Source organism: Ipomoea triloba, chromosome 3 (genome assembly GCF_003576645.1).
Source record: "Ipomoea triloba cultivar NCNSP0323 chromosome 3, ASM357664v1".
NCBI lineage: Eukaryota > Viridiplantae > Streptophyta > Magnoliopsida > Solanales > Convolvulaceae > Ipomoea > Ipomoea triloba.
Window position 1 is genome coordinate 30,099,145 of NC_044918.1, and position 14,795 is coordinate 30,113,939.

Genomic DNA, 14,795 nt, shown 5'->3' on the forward strand with positions numbered 1-14,795 from the left:
AAAAAAAAAAAAAAAAAAAAGGGCCAATTTTATAATTATTGCAAACTTTCAAGTTCGCAATATTTATAAAATTGACCCCGCCCCTTTCCCCTTATTTTTCAGCAACCCTTAACCGCTGACCTACCTAAATAGATTAATCATATCAGTCCTCACTTTTTATATGGGAGCCTAGGGGTGTAAATGAGCTGAGCGGCTCGCGAGCTGCTCGCGAGCCGCTCGGTCAAAGCTCGGCTCTAGCTCGGTCAAATTCGAGCTTGAGCCAAGCTCGAGCGGCTCGTTTAATAATCGAGCCGAGCTCAAGCTCTAATGTCTTAGGCTCGTGGCTCGTCGAGCCGCTCGCGAGCGATATATATATATATATATATATACACATATAATATTATAGCTTATTTTTAATTAAAACATGAATTTAAAATCAAACAGGTTAAATTCGAGCTCTAAATCGAACTCGAACTCGAGTTCGAGGCTTCGAGCATGAACTCGAGCTCGAATTTAAGCTCAAGCTCGAGCTTGAACAATCGAGCTGCTCGAGCCGAACTCAAGCAGCTCAAAAATTGCCGAGCTCGAGCTCAAGCCGAGCCTTCCTTAACGAGCTTGAGCTCGAGCCACCCAAGGCGAGCTCGGCTCTGTTCGTTTACACCCTTATGGGAGCCTATTCTCATCTAAACCCACCCCTATATATATATATATATATATATATATATATATATATAGAGAGAGAGAGAGAGAGAGTAATGATCAAACGAGACCACCTCTTCCCGTAAGTCCGTGAGACCTTTCACGAATGCACACAATCTACTTCACGAATGCACACAATCTACTACACGAATGCACACAAACTAGACTGTGTGCAATTTGCCCAACATGAATGCACACAATCTACCCTGGAGTATTTGTGTGCATTCATATAGTAAATTGTGTGCATTCATGAAGGGTCTCACGGACTCAGGGAAGAGGTGGTCTCACTGAAACATTAGCTTACATTTTATATATATATATATATATATATATATATATATATAATTCATGTTTAACCATATATGACATGCCTATAGCAATTTTTGGTTACACACTAAACGTCTAATGAACTGTATTCTACAAGCAACATGTGGAGAACACTGGACAAGTAAACCACAAAATGAGGAAATAGTGAAGTTCTTTTCCTTGATTGTGAAAGTATACATACAATCATATATTGCTTAAGATGAAAGTAAGTGTACAGATGATATTGGATTTAAGCAGTACAAAAAGAAAATAAAATGAAAAGTTCAATAACTTACTGTATCAGGTCCAGCACCAACCAGGGGGTCACATTCTATAACTCCATACCTTCTCACAAAATTCTTCCTACAAGGACCACCAAGCAAGTTACTTTTTACAACCAAATCTTAAAAGGGAAACTAAACTGAAAAGCACATTCTCTGAATAGAATAAAACCACTAGGAATATGTTCAGTTAACAAAAATCAACTAGGCCACTTATGTTAATGGGTTCAGTAAGTTAATGATCCACAGATTGTCTATGCAAGCTTCTTTGAAGTCTGAACTGAGTGAATACCATCCAATAACCTTTAGCCATTTTATACATAGCAACCTAAACTTGATTAGTGTAACAAAACAAAATCTATACTATGATTAAACCTAGATTGAATTAAATTCCATTAACTTTTCCAGTTAAAGCAATATAAAGTGCATATCTTATAATTTTATTAGGGATGTTCAGTTATTTATAGAATATTACTTGTAGACAAAGCAACATAACTGCAACCAATTCCTAATTAGCATTCATTCACATCAAATAACAAGAAATAACAAGGTTTCACAAGTCATTCATCAGGCTGAAACTGAATTAACTATGCTATCAGCCAACACTATTCATAAAAAGTATATAACATTACTACTTTATTCCACAACTGAATGAGGATATCCAATTAAATATTGAAATTTGTTATAATCTAAGATTGGGCCAAGGTCACTCAATTGAGCTACAATGCATATGGGCCAAACCACACTAAAAGATTGAATCCAATCAATTAGCTAGTCTAACTCATATGTTATCTCTTAAATTTTCAATAACACTCCCCCTCAAGTGGACAATTGAGTCATTTTGAATCCGGACGCCACCAATAGTCCAATACCACGGGTAGATAACCGGGTGAACACAATGTGGACCGAACAAGCTCTAATACCATGTTACAATTTAAGATTGGGCCAAGGTCAATTGGGCTATAATGCACATGGCCCAAACCACACTAAAAGATTGAATCCAATCAATTAGTTAGTCTAACCCATGGACCCATATGTTCTCTCTTATATTTCCAATGTGGGAGTCTTAACAAAATCTCTGGTACATAGTAACACCCTTCAAAAGAAGAGGCACTATTTCATACTTTATGACAAAGAAGTATGAAATTAAACTATATACAAGCCTCTCCACAAAAACAACAATGCCATTGCCATTTGGAAAGAATGAATTTTATTTCAGTTTGAAGAATAGGTAAAGGACAGAAATAATAATTAAAAGAAGTTCAAAAAAGAACAAAAGAAAAGGAACCATCAAGAAATGAAGAAAAAAGATTGAAAGAAATTTAAAAAATGAAAAGAAAAGAAAAAGGGTACGCAAAATAATTATTCTAGGGCTTTAAATTCTAGAGCAAATTTCCTAATAAGTGAGATTCATTCAGGCCATTATCCCAACACACCAAGAGAAAAAATCAAGACTATTTCTATACTGAACAAATTTCCTATTATTGAACATAACATAATGTTTTTTATAGTAATGAAGATTTTGTAGTAAATACTAATTATAATTCTGACTGATTGAAAGTTTAGGGATCACTCATAAAAGTATTTCCTAACTCCTATTAAAATGAAATAAAAATCCTTAATGAAATCATATAAGATGCACATGATACTGTTCTAGCATGAAAGTTATCTGAACTAAGAGATTTTTTACCATGAATCAAAGTATTCATTATTTTGTATACATTGCTTTTTGTTGAACATGTTGGTGCAGGTTTTCAAGTGTAAATGGTCTAAACTCAAAAGCATACATAGCCACCTGAAATTTAATCATTAGAATAATTTATCAACAGAGTTTAAGCTCCTTAAAGATAATTATATCTCACCCAAAACCTTTTGAAGTAATTTTTATCGAATGCCTGAATGCAGGCCGAATATCAGGAGGACTATCAGCTGACTGATTGATTGTAGGTTGCACATAAGCTGTTTCCGTTAATAATTCTATAAGACGGCATCCCAACTGCATGAGAATAGAGAAAGAAATTTTTGTCAAAGGAAAACCATGAAACTACAGGTGACTTCATTCATTATTAGTTCTAGAGCAAATAGAAACAGACAGAAGCATACCTTAGCCCTTATTTCTTGACCCCAAGGCTCAAACTCTTCGTTCTTCAACAGTTTTTGCACTTGAACTAGTCTGTTCTTTTTAATCAGCCATTTTATCCGCTTTCTTAACCATACTGGATCCCTGCTTAAATCCTCTTGACTTAGTGTTTCATTTGTTTGCCTCTGGAGTTGCTTCGTTTTCTCCAAGAAACTATGAATTCTAACCTGATAAACATTATTAATGAATTCAAATACACCAAAAGTCAATTTCATTTGATACTACAGGGAGTTCTCGCATGTTCTAAGCCTTGCATGATTGATATTCCATATATGAGTAGCAAGGTGGCAAGAATATTATTCATTTCAGATGCCATGTGAGCGTAATTAAGGAGTTCAACAGAAGCAAGACTCCACAAAGCTTGCCTGTTCAAGTTAGAGCTCAAATAAGAAGCAACTGAGGAGCTTGAAAGTACAGATGGGATTACAAATTGACCAGTTCAGCTCTAATTTCAAGGTTCAAGGGTCAACTATCCACCAATTGCAATCGATTTAAACAAAATGAAGACTGACCTAAGCTTAGTTTCATGAAAATAATTTAAAATATGAACTATATAAAATAACAACCGAATCAAGAAAGTAAGGTTTGCCTTTAGCAATGGATAATTTGACAGGCATTTATAACTACTCCCTATTTAATCTACTCCTTAAAGCACACTCCAAAGATTTAGCAATCATGCAACTAGACAGCCTAAAGCTCGTTATTTTGAGAAAAGCTTAATTTTGGTCCCCCAACTATAGTGAATTCTCAAAACTAATCCTCAACTTTGAATTTGTCCAATTGTAATTCTCTTACTTTTAAGAGAGTATCAATTTTGGTCATTCCATTAGTTTTTGGGGTAAGTGCGTTAGACTGACCAAGGACATCTTTGTGTGTTCATAATTTTTTTTAGTTTCCACAACTTATTTTATTCTTATTTAAATAAATAAATAAATAATTTTTACGGTTCATCTTCCAAATTAAATTAAAAGATTAAATTATAAAAACTTACGAAACAAAATAATAGATTTACAAAAAACGGCATTGAAGTTACGGGCCTAACCACAAAAATTAACATAAGGACCAAAAATAATGCTGCCACAAAAGTCAAAGAATTGTAATTGAGCAAATTCAAAGTCAATTACTAAGTTTGATAGTGTTCACTGTAGGGAGGGACCAAAACCAAACTTTCTCCATTTTTTCTCCTAAGATTTTTTAAATTCTTACAAGTTCAGAACCAAACCTATATGCACCTCAAAGCCTATCATGAATCAAGAATCCAAAATGATATACCAGACTTGTTTGTTTTACCTACCAAATGGTTCTTGTCTATGAATGATACTTGAGAAAAATAAAGTTTTTATTTTGAAATTTTCACTGACACACTACAGAAACACTCTTAGACCAACAAAATACATGCAATTAAACCCATGTAAATACCACACATCTTAGAATAATTAACAGAAATATACTCAGTATATGAGTAAAAACCTAACATATGACCAAAAAGTTTTTTTTTAAATGCAAATATGCAATGCTTACTTCATTCTCAATTGCAGTGCCAATCTGCAATGCAGCTTGGAGTACTTGAACATACTTGTTGTCGTCGCCACACATCATCATCAACCCCATCATCTGATGCATCACAATGACGGCCATTTTATCAGCCGGCAAAGAGTCAATGTAAGGCGAGTAAGCAGCCCTGTTCTTCTTAGTCCTCTGAGTCTTCTGCTCCTTCTCTATGGCATCTCTCAGGGGCTCAAACCACCCGAGGAAGAGTTTCTTCACAGAAGGAAGGTTTGGCGCCAATTTCTTCTCACACATTTCTCTATGAAGCTCTCGGTACTCCTCAACCTCCTTCTCCCATGCCTCAGTCTCCGCCTTCACCTGCCTCCTCTTCAACAAACGGTACTTGTTCCTGTTGCTCTCGCGAATCCTCAACTTGGCCCGCTCGATCTCCCTAGCCCTAACGAACAAATTGTTGCTCAAGAAAAGAGAAGAAATCCAAGGCGGGTCTTGCACGAAAACTCTCCTGGTCGACTCCTCCGGCAAAATCGCGAGTGAGCCATTGGAGATTTTATGCGAATTTGATATATCCTCCTGGGTTTGAGCCAGTATATCGTCTTTAGAAACTGAAACGGCGTACAAAACGAGAGGCTTTGCCAGTTTGAGAGTGCGAATCTTAAAAGGTTGTGGGCTTTGCGACGCGGTGAGTGGCTCAGTGGTTACTGGTTTAGGATTGCCGCGGGGGTTTTGGGGTAGTCTCCGGGATGTAGCGGAGAACTGAGGTATTGAGTAGAGAGAATAGGCTGTGGAAGCCATGGAAAGGAAGAGAGTTTCTTCAGTGGATAAGAGAGAGAATTTCGGAGCTAAGAAAACCCCTTCTAAACCCCCACCGTCTCCCTTCCCATTTCCCCAATTTTGGATATTATTACCTTGTCCCAATTTTTTTTTAAAAAAAAAAATTGAAAGGAATTTTATAATTTTTATTAAAAATGCAGTTTTAAAGTCTATTTTTTTTAAAAGGCTACAATCTATATCTTCTATATATATATATATATATATATATATATATATATATATATATATATAAAGGCACAAGTTTATGGTAAATAAAAAAAATTCGTTTTCCTGCCCAGTGGAAACAACGCTGTTTTGGGCATTTTTTGGGGAATTCGAGATGTCTTGAAATTCGAAAGGTTGCTTTTGCTTACATATCAGAATTATTTTTCAATATAACATTGATATTAAATACATGGGGAAATGCATAATGAATTTCAATTGAAGATGACTGTTGCATCTTCAAGACTAAACACTTATTTTAAAATTAATGCACCTATAAACCTAGGACACTACAAATAAGTCTTCACAACGCTGTGGAGGAGAATGCTGAAATGATGTGGCGATCGAAGGGCAGCAGTGATTCCAAAAGCCTTGTCAGAGAGGAAGCAGCTATCTATAAGTGGTGGATGAAAGCCAACATTTCAATTGAAGCACAACTGCAGGAGGGAAATATCAAGAAAAGAGGTGATACATCATTATTTTCTTTTTTTTAATCATTTTAAAGCTCTATCTCATGAAGAATTCAATTAGTTGCACTTTCTCTATTTTTAAATATTTATGCAATGAGCTTTGATATCTATATATTTGTTTGTCTCTGTTTTGGTACTTGATGATGAGGATATTTTGTTCCTTACTAATAGGGCTGCTGTTTACTTTTTTTAGTTGGGAATGTATACACTTTAATTTGTAATTTTTGGTGTTTTTAAAACGAATATCTGTTTATTCTTTATCTCAGGTTCTATTCATTTTGAAGCAAAGCAAAGGTAATATCAATGGCCTTAAAGGTTAGAATGTCAGGCTTACCTAATGCACTTTCTCTGTGTCAGCTATCAACTCTCTGAGTCTGACTTCTTCCTCTCCAGTTTGAAAGCCTACAAATGTCTCAAATGTTAATCCTTAGGAAAAATATCTCGCCAGATCACACACAATGAGGTAACTTTCTATTTTCTATACTTTTGTGTTGTTTTCTATATCTTTAATGCCTTCAAATAGGCAGAATATAGGAATACTTATACATGTTTTCAAGTTGTTTTCTCTACATGTTTTCCATAACTTTAATGCCTTAAAGTAAGTTTTCTATAACAATATTAGAATCACTTGATTTTTGAAGTTATATAATCACCCCTACAAGTCATGGTTCCTGTAAATCAAAATATAAATATTAGTTTGACTAACAAAGTACCACACAAAAAATGGTATTCTTATGATGCTTACTGTCCATGTCAATCTAAAAAATTGTAACTCTCACAATCTGCATATCAATCCAAAACCCATGAATTTAAAGTGTAACAAAAGTAGAATCTAAAATATTTGAATTGTATGATCTAAATTGTAAAATTAAATATACAGTGACAAGGAGGACATATACTCAGAATAGATGCAATTTTTTTCTGCTCATTTCATATTTATTTATGTTTTACAAAAAGATGTATTGGATAATTGCAGCCTTGCAGGTCATGAAGAAGCTAAATAGACAAGTACTGGCTATTAGAGGCAAAGGAATTATTCTTTAAAGGATCTATGAGATTAGCATGTCCATAATAAATATGGAATATTTGTATAAAATGTATAAATGTAATTAAAAAACATTTTTTAAAAAAATGGGATTTACCCCTGTGCTTGGATTTGATTTTGTTTTAAATATGAAAAATGTATATAAAATCTAATTGTTTCTAACAAACCTTTAAGTACATTAGTTTTTTAAGATTATGAAAACAGTTACTCATTTGTGGAGAAAAAAAAAGGGAAGATTGTTGATTGGATGATACCTTTTCAGAATCTCTTCAATTTCATCTTTTGAAGGAGATCCATTCAATTGAAGGAAATGCTTCAACAAGAAATCTTGGATCATTACAGATAGAATTAATTACACTTTTAGTCCTATAAATATTGGAGTCTTGTTAATTCAATACTCGACTTTAAAAACTAACGATTTAGTCCCCTAACTATGCAATTTTTAACGCATTTAGTCCTCCCGGTCAAGTGTCGCGGGAAAAATGTAAACCATATTTAATTATTTAATCATGGGGGCATATTGGTCATTTCAAATCCATTTCTTCTTCTTCCTTGCACTGTTGGCCGGAATTGCGTTGCTTCTCCCGTAATCCACCGGCGCTCTTGAGCTCGTATTTGATCTCACAGATGGGAATGGGAACAGAGTAAGGGTTCTTGACGTCGACCTTAGCTAGAAAGGAAAAACCGTCGAATCCGACACCCTTGATATCAACGTCGGCGATGCTGGCCTCCGGTTTCTCCATCTCCGCCAGCTTTTCTCCCACGAAATTCTTAGCCTTGTCCACCAGATCCATTTCTCAACCTTGAAACTGAAATTGAAACTGAAAGATTTGTCTCTTGTCTCTTTATGCACGTACGCTCTTGTATGTCATGTAGTGACACAAACGTGGAAGTGTATGGCAAATGGAAAAGGATATTTATCATGCCAAATGCCAATAAAGGAAGCATGTGGACTATTGATGGATAGATCTAGGTAAGTCGATGATAGAAAGATTCATTAAGGGGTGAGCCCACCGGAGATGAACTGGATGATGGATTATTTTGCGGTGGCACCAGTGGATTACTCTGAGGGTCGGAGCAGGAGCTATGGCCGGTGGATTATTGGTCCGGAGGTGCTGGTGACGAAAGCTGAGACGGGGCTGAAAATGGGGGATAAATTGAGGGCAACTTCCATGGATGAAGAAGGTGTTTTTGTTTCTTTTTTAAAAAATAAAAATGCCTACAAAGAATGTGTTTTTGTTTCTCATTGCAGGTGATTTTTTATGGGAGAAGCAACGCAATTCCGGCCAACAGTGCAAGGAAGAAGAAGAAAGGGATTTGAAATGACCAATATGCCCCCATGATTAAATAATTAAATATGATTTACATTTTTCCGGCGACATTTGGCCGGTGATTTGGCCAGGAGGACTAAATGCATTAAAAATTGCATAGTTAGGGGACTAAATCGTTAGTTTTTAAAGTTGAGTACTGAAATTAATAAGACCCCAATAGTCACAGGACCAAAAGTGTAATTAAATCATTACAGATATTACATGTATATCATCATTAAACATAAGAGGTGTAGTACAATACATTACCAGTAGACCATAAGCATTGTGGTTAGCAAAAATGGGAGATATTGTATAGGAATAGTGCATTATCCAACAAAAGTATTAGAGATTTCAGTTCTGAAATGGTAATCAAAAACCAAAGAACAAAAACTTAAAAATTAAATAATTACTCTTATTACTATAAAGATATTGAGAAAAAAATGATAGAATTATTACTTCTATACAAGTATGGAACATAAAATAAGATAGCCATACATGTAGATTAAAGTAAAAACCACATTGTAACTAAATATATTGTTATCTGTAGTAATATAAAATCCGTGTCATACATTCATGATATATAGAGTAGATTCTTTTATAATTCAATGCCATATATTACTTATAAAAGTGAGTCATTATTGCATTGAAATAGAAAGAAAAGTGACCTAATAACTTATAAAACAAATGATTTTTAAACAATTAATTTAATGTGGTCAATTTAATACACAACAGTCAAAAGAATTAAAAGAATAGCTCATACATATCATGAAATATAGAGCATTATCTCTTTTAATAACCACTGCTTTAATAATATGAAAGAAACTACAAATCAGTACACATTCCATAGCATCTGATTTGCTATTCACATTAAAGTTCTTAACAACAAATCAGTTGTCTAAGATCATCTGTCATGTGCTTACTTAAATTTTAAAAAATAATGATATTTGGCATCAGAAATCAAATTTCATCATATGCCAAAAACTAGAGAAAAAAATGTTAGTTTACTGATAAAAAATTGAAAACACTTCCAAACAGAGTTTAGAAAATGAATGGGATAACATCATTATTTAATTGGGATAAAGTAGCACACATATACATTTCAATGCAAATTGAATTGGGATAAAGTAGCACGCATGTACATTTCAATGTGTTATAACAAATGAAATCAGAAACTAATCATTACTTATTTATAACAATGTAAATAAGATTATGAAAATTTGATGTTATACAAACAACATTTACAGCAAATCAAATTAATTCTACATTGAAAACAACAGTATGAGGCAAATACTTGGTTCAGTCATAATAGGCAGCAAGAGGAAGCATAGCATATCACACAAAGGTAACTGTTTGGATTTATGTTACCAAACAAGACTATTATGTTACTATGATATAATCGTATTGAACCCAAAATGGACCGAATAGGCTCTGATACCATGTTATAAATTAAGATTAGTTTAGACTCTGATAGCATGTTATAAACTAAGTAGGGTTGTACGTCTTGCCTTGATCCAAGGCCTCCTAGGCTTTGGCTCCTCCAAGTTCTTCTAGGCTTCGGAGAGGAACTGCATGACTATAGAAGTTGAGTCAATCACCCTTACAATTTTTCAGTGCAGTACATATATTGATTTGCCATTGTCACACTTTTTTTTCTCACTTTCTAGTTGTGCTTCCATGAGATATTTTGTATGGTAACTGTCACTTTCTTGTATAACTAATTTTGTCTTTGATTCATTGTAGGCCATGAAACTAATCACCAACGAAGCTGAAAAGGTTAAGCAGGATTTGGATAATTCAATCAATACAAAGGGAGTTCAGATCACTCGCCTTTTAGGTTTAAAGGATAACCTCTAGAAGCGTATAAACCATGGAAACAGTAGTATGTGAAGTCATGGCCTTTATTAATCAAGCTGTAGCCTTCATTCGGCTGATCACTAATGAGCTAGAGAATTTCATCATCTAATTTAACTACAGTATGAATTCTTTTTCATTTAATTTATATAGGGTTTTGGTGAAAAGTTTTAGGATTATTTAGTTGTAGTTTGTTTGCATTGTTTGTTCAACAATTGTATTTATTAAAATGGTTTGGGTTTGTTTTTACAGATCTTTGAAGAAGATAAAACCCTCTTGGATAAGGTAGAGCATGAATCCCAGTCATCTGCATCCTAGTCTGCTCAACCTCAACCCTCACCCGAGTTTGCTCAATCTCAATCCCAGTTTGCTCAATACTTTCAAGAGGTGATTTTTTTGAAGGAGAAATCTGATAAATATACTACGGATATCGATGTGCTCCTAGGGCAGCTGTTTGAGATGAAGCAAAATATGATGAACCACTCTCCAAAAATAGAGACTCCCCATCAAGTATACAACCGAGACAATTTGAATCTAACCAGTTGACCACTTGAAATTGAACCGGAACGTCCCTTGAAATGAGAGCTCTAGACGCCACCAAAGTTGGCTAAACAAGCGGACTTATGTAAGATTGGACGTCACTAATACCCATAACCGAGTGAATAAAAAATGGATCGAATAGGCTCTGACACCATGTTATAAATTAAGATTAGGCTAGACTCTGATACCATGTTATAAACTAAGTAGGGTTGTCTTGCATTGATCCAAGTCCTCATGGCTTTGGCCTTGTCTTGCTCCAAGTTCTCCTAGGCTTCGGAGAAGAACTACATGACTGTAGAAGTTGAGTCCATCACCCTTGCGATTTTTCAGTGTAGTACATTTATTGATTTGCCATTGTCAAAAATTTTTTTCTCACTTTCTAGATGTGCTTCCATGAGATATTCTATATGGTAACTATCACTTTCTTGTGTGACCATTTTTGTCTTTGATTAATTGCAGGCCATGAAACTAATCACCAACGAAGCTAAAAAGGTTAAGTAAGATTTGGAAAATTCCATCAATGCAAAGAGAGTTCAGATCACTCACCTTTTAGGTTTAAAGGGTGACCTCCAAAAGCGTATAAACGATGGCGACATGGCAACATTTGAAGTCATAGCCTTTATTGGTCGAGTCGTAGCCTTCTTTCGCCCGATCACTAATGAGCTAGAGAAGGTATTCATCATCTAATTTAACTATAGTATGAATTCTTTTTCATCTATTTTTTTTTGTTTTTTTTTCAACTTTACTAAATCATATCATTTAGAAGTCATGTTCTCTTCACATAACAATCCTCCTCATACAATGTCACTGTTGTCCATCAACTCAAAACCAACCAGCCATACACAACTTATACCTTCCTAACTAATCCCCTAAACCAACTACCACCTAATCTAGGAATACTTACAAGTTGGGGAAGTTGCATTTACAAGTATCATCTCTTTCATTTTTTTTCTCTGTATTCATGGTTTCATCCTTGTGTAGGGAAGTTGTAGTTCTAATGATACCCTTCTCCTCCTCCAACTCCTCTTTGGTTCGCAAAACTTGTTTGAGGAGGCACTGTCTTAGTATCCACGACGGTGGTAATTTCGTGGATGCTGGACCGCTTTCGCTCTTTCTTCATGGCCTGTTGCCGGAGATAGTACTTTTAAGCATGACTCGCCACCTGCGTTGCGGTCCTTGTCACCACCACGTTCCTAGAAATGCTCCTCCAATCGCCCTTCTCGTACCTGTCGAGACCAATGAAGAACAACCTGTGTTATTCTTCGGTCTATGGACTTCCTTTTTGTGTTCAGCCTCGCCCTGCTTCTTGCTATTGCCAAAAGAGATCTGGCTAGGCTCACCCTGGTCCCACACAGACGAGTCATCCAAGTAACTCGGTAACTCAACCCAACCTGAATCAATCTCGCCAACGTCGTGAACTAAGGCCTCTAATTTATATAGGGGTTTTGGTGAAAAGTTTTAGGATTCTTTAGTTGTAGTTTGTTTGCATTGTTTGTTCAACAATTGTATTTATTAAAATGGTTTTGGTTTGTTTTAACAGATCCTTGAAGAAGATAAGACCCTCTTGGACGAGGTAGAGCATTAATCCAGTCATCTACATCCTAGTCTGCTCAACCCAATCCCAATCCGAGTTTTGCTAAATACCTAAAGGAGGTGATTTTTTTGAAGGAGCAATCTGACAAATAGACTACGGATATCGACGTGATCCTAGGGCGGCTGTTTGAGATGAAGTAGAATATGATGAATCACTCTCCAAAAATAGAGACTCCCCATGAAGTATACAACCGGGACAATTTGAATCTAACCGGTTGACCACTTGAAATTGGACCGGAACCTCCCTTGAAATGAGAGCTCTAGACGCCACCAAAGTTAGCTAAACAAGCGGACTTATGTAAGATTGGACGTCACTAATACCCATAACTGAGTGAATCCAAAATGGATCGAATAGGCTCTGATACCATGTTATAAATTAAGATAAGGCTAGACTCTGATACTATGTTATAAACTAAGTAGGGTTATCATGCATTGATCCAAGGTCTCCTAGCTTTTGCCTTGCCTTGCTCCAAGTTCTCTTGGGTTTCGGAGAAGAACTGCATGACAGTCATGTCATAAGAAAAGTTGTCCAAAAACATGTTGTCTACTTGTAAAGAATACCAATTGCACACTTTTGGTAACATTAAATTGTTTAATTGCACACTCTGTTTGTTTGGTGGTCTAATTGCATGAATAGTAAAAGTTCGATGGGCTATTTGACACTTTTTTCAAATAAATATGTATTAATGGTTCCATTTGAAATGTGGACCATGGACCACAATATAATTTGTCAAAATCAAAGGGATGAAGATAAACAAAAAAAAATTGAAAAAGCATAGACAATAGAATTATGAATTCTTCATAAAAGTAAGCATCCATTTGAAAACTCATAAAGTGACTTTTGGAAGTCATTTTATAAGTTTTCTAGTCTTTGACTATTAATAGAAAATGAAGTCAACAAAAAATATTCATTATGGTCAAAGAAAAAAGAGTTAATACCCATTTTGGTCCCTCAACTATAGCGTAATACTTGATTTTGTCCCATAGAATTAAAAGTACCCAATTTAGTCCTCTAACTTGTAAAATTATGCTCAATTTGGTCCTCCGTTACAATTTCCATCCACCAGCCGTTATATAGAAGGGCAAAACCGTCATTTTTAATAGTCGAGGGACCAAAATGGGTACTACCACATATTATTATTATTATTATTATTATTATTATTATTATTATTATATTTAATATTGGGACAATATCTCTTAGTTTAGTTTTGTATATCAACACTAGGGGTGTGTAATCTATTAATCGAACCATTTTAACCGAAGTTTTTAAATCTTTAACCATTAATCGAGCCAAATTGAAATTGTTTTCGATTAATCGGTCGGTTAACAGATTAACCGAACTTTTTAAAGCTAAACTTCTAAATCCTAAAAATAATATCTATTATAATAAATGTACTTAAAATAATACATATAATAAAAAATCCATAAGAAAATATAACAAAAAAAAAATCATCAAAACATTACAAATTTATAGAGATTATACATATTAGATTTTACATATTAGATTTAACCGATAAAGTTCAGTTAAAAATAGTTAACCGACAATTTCGAACCCAATTAACCGTTAATTAAAATTTTAAAAAACCTTTAACCATTAACTGAACCGAACGGTTAACCATTGTTTAACTAAACTTTTTCGGTTGGGTTAATGGCTAAATGTTTTTTTTTTAAAATTTCGGTTAACGGTTAATTGGGTTCAAATTTGGATTCGGTTAATGGTTCAAGGTTTTCTAAAATTTCAATTAATGATTAATTGGGTTCGAAAGTGTCGATTAACCATTTTTAACTGAACTTTTGCAGTTCGGTTAATCGTTAAAGGTTTTTTAAAATTTTGATTAACGGATAATTGTGTTCGAAATTGTCGATTAACCGAACGATTAACCGAAATTTTAAACATATATATAACTAAATAAATAAATATATAATCTAATATGTAAAATCTCTATAAATTTGTAATGTTTTTATGATATTATTTTTGTATATTTTCTTATGGATTTATTACTATATCTATTATTTTTTTGTTAAACTCACAGGGTCTTT

The 14,795-nt window shown here is 34.5% G+C and overlaps 1 protein-coding gene across 1 annotated transcript in view; it reads right to left on the reverse strand.

Moving 5' to 3' along the window:
- The window catches only part of LOC116013344 (DNA-directed RNA polymerase 3, chloroplastic), a 16,609-nt gene extending 10,838 nt beyond the window's left edge, over window positions 1-5,771 (reverse strand). Inside the window, exons 1-4 of the mRNA XM_031253035.1 lie at window positions 4,927-5,771; window positions 3,369-3,572; window positions 3,128-3,261; window positions 1,281-1,347 (exon numbers count right to left, since the gene is read on the reverse strand). Of these exons, the coding sequence (XP_031108895.1) occupies window positions 1,281-1,347; window positions 3,128-3,261; window positions 3,369-3,572; window positions 4,927-5,706 (1,185 nt within the window). The 5' untranslated portion in view covers window positions 5,707-5,771. The remainder of the gene's footprint in view (window positions 1-1,280; window positions 1,348-3,127; window positions 3,262-3,368; window positions 3,573-4,926) is intronic.
- Window positions 5,772-14,795: the final 9,024 nt, after the last annotated feature.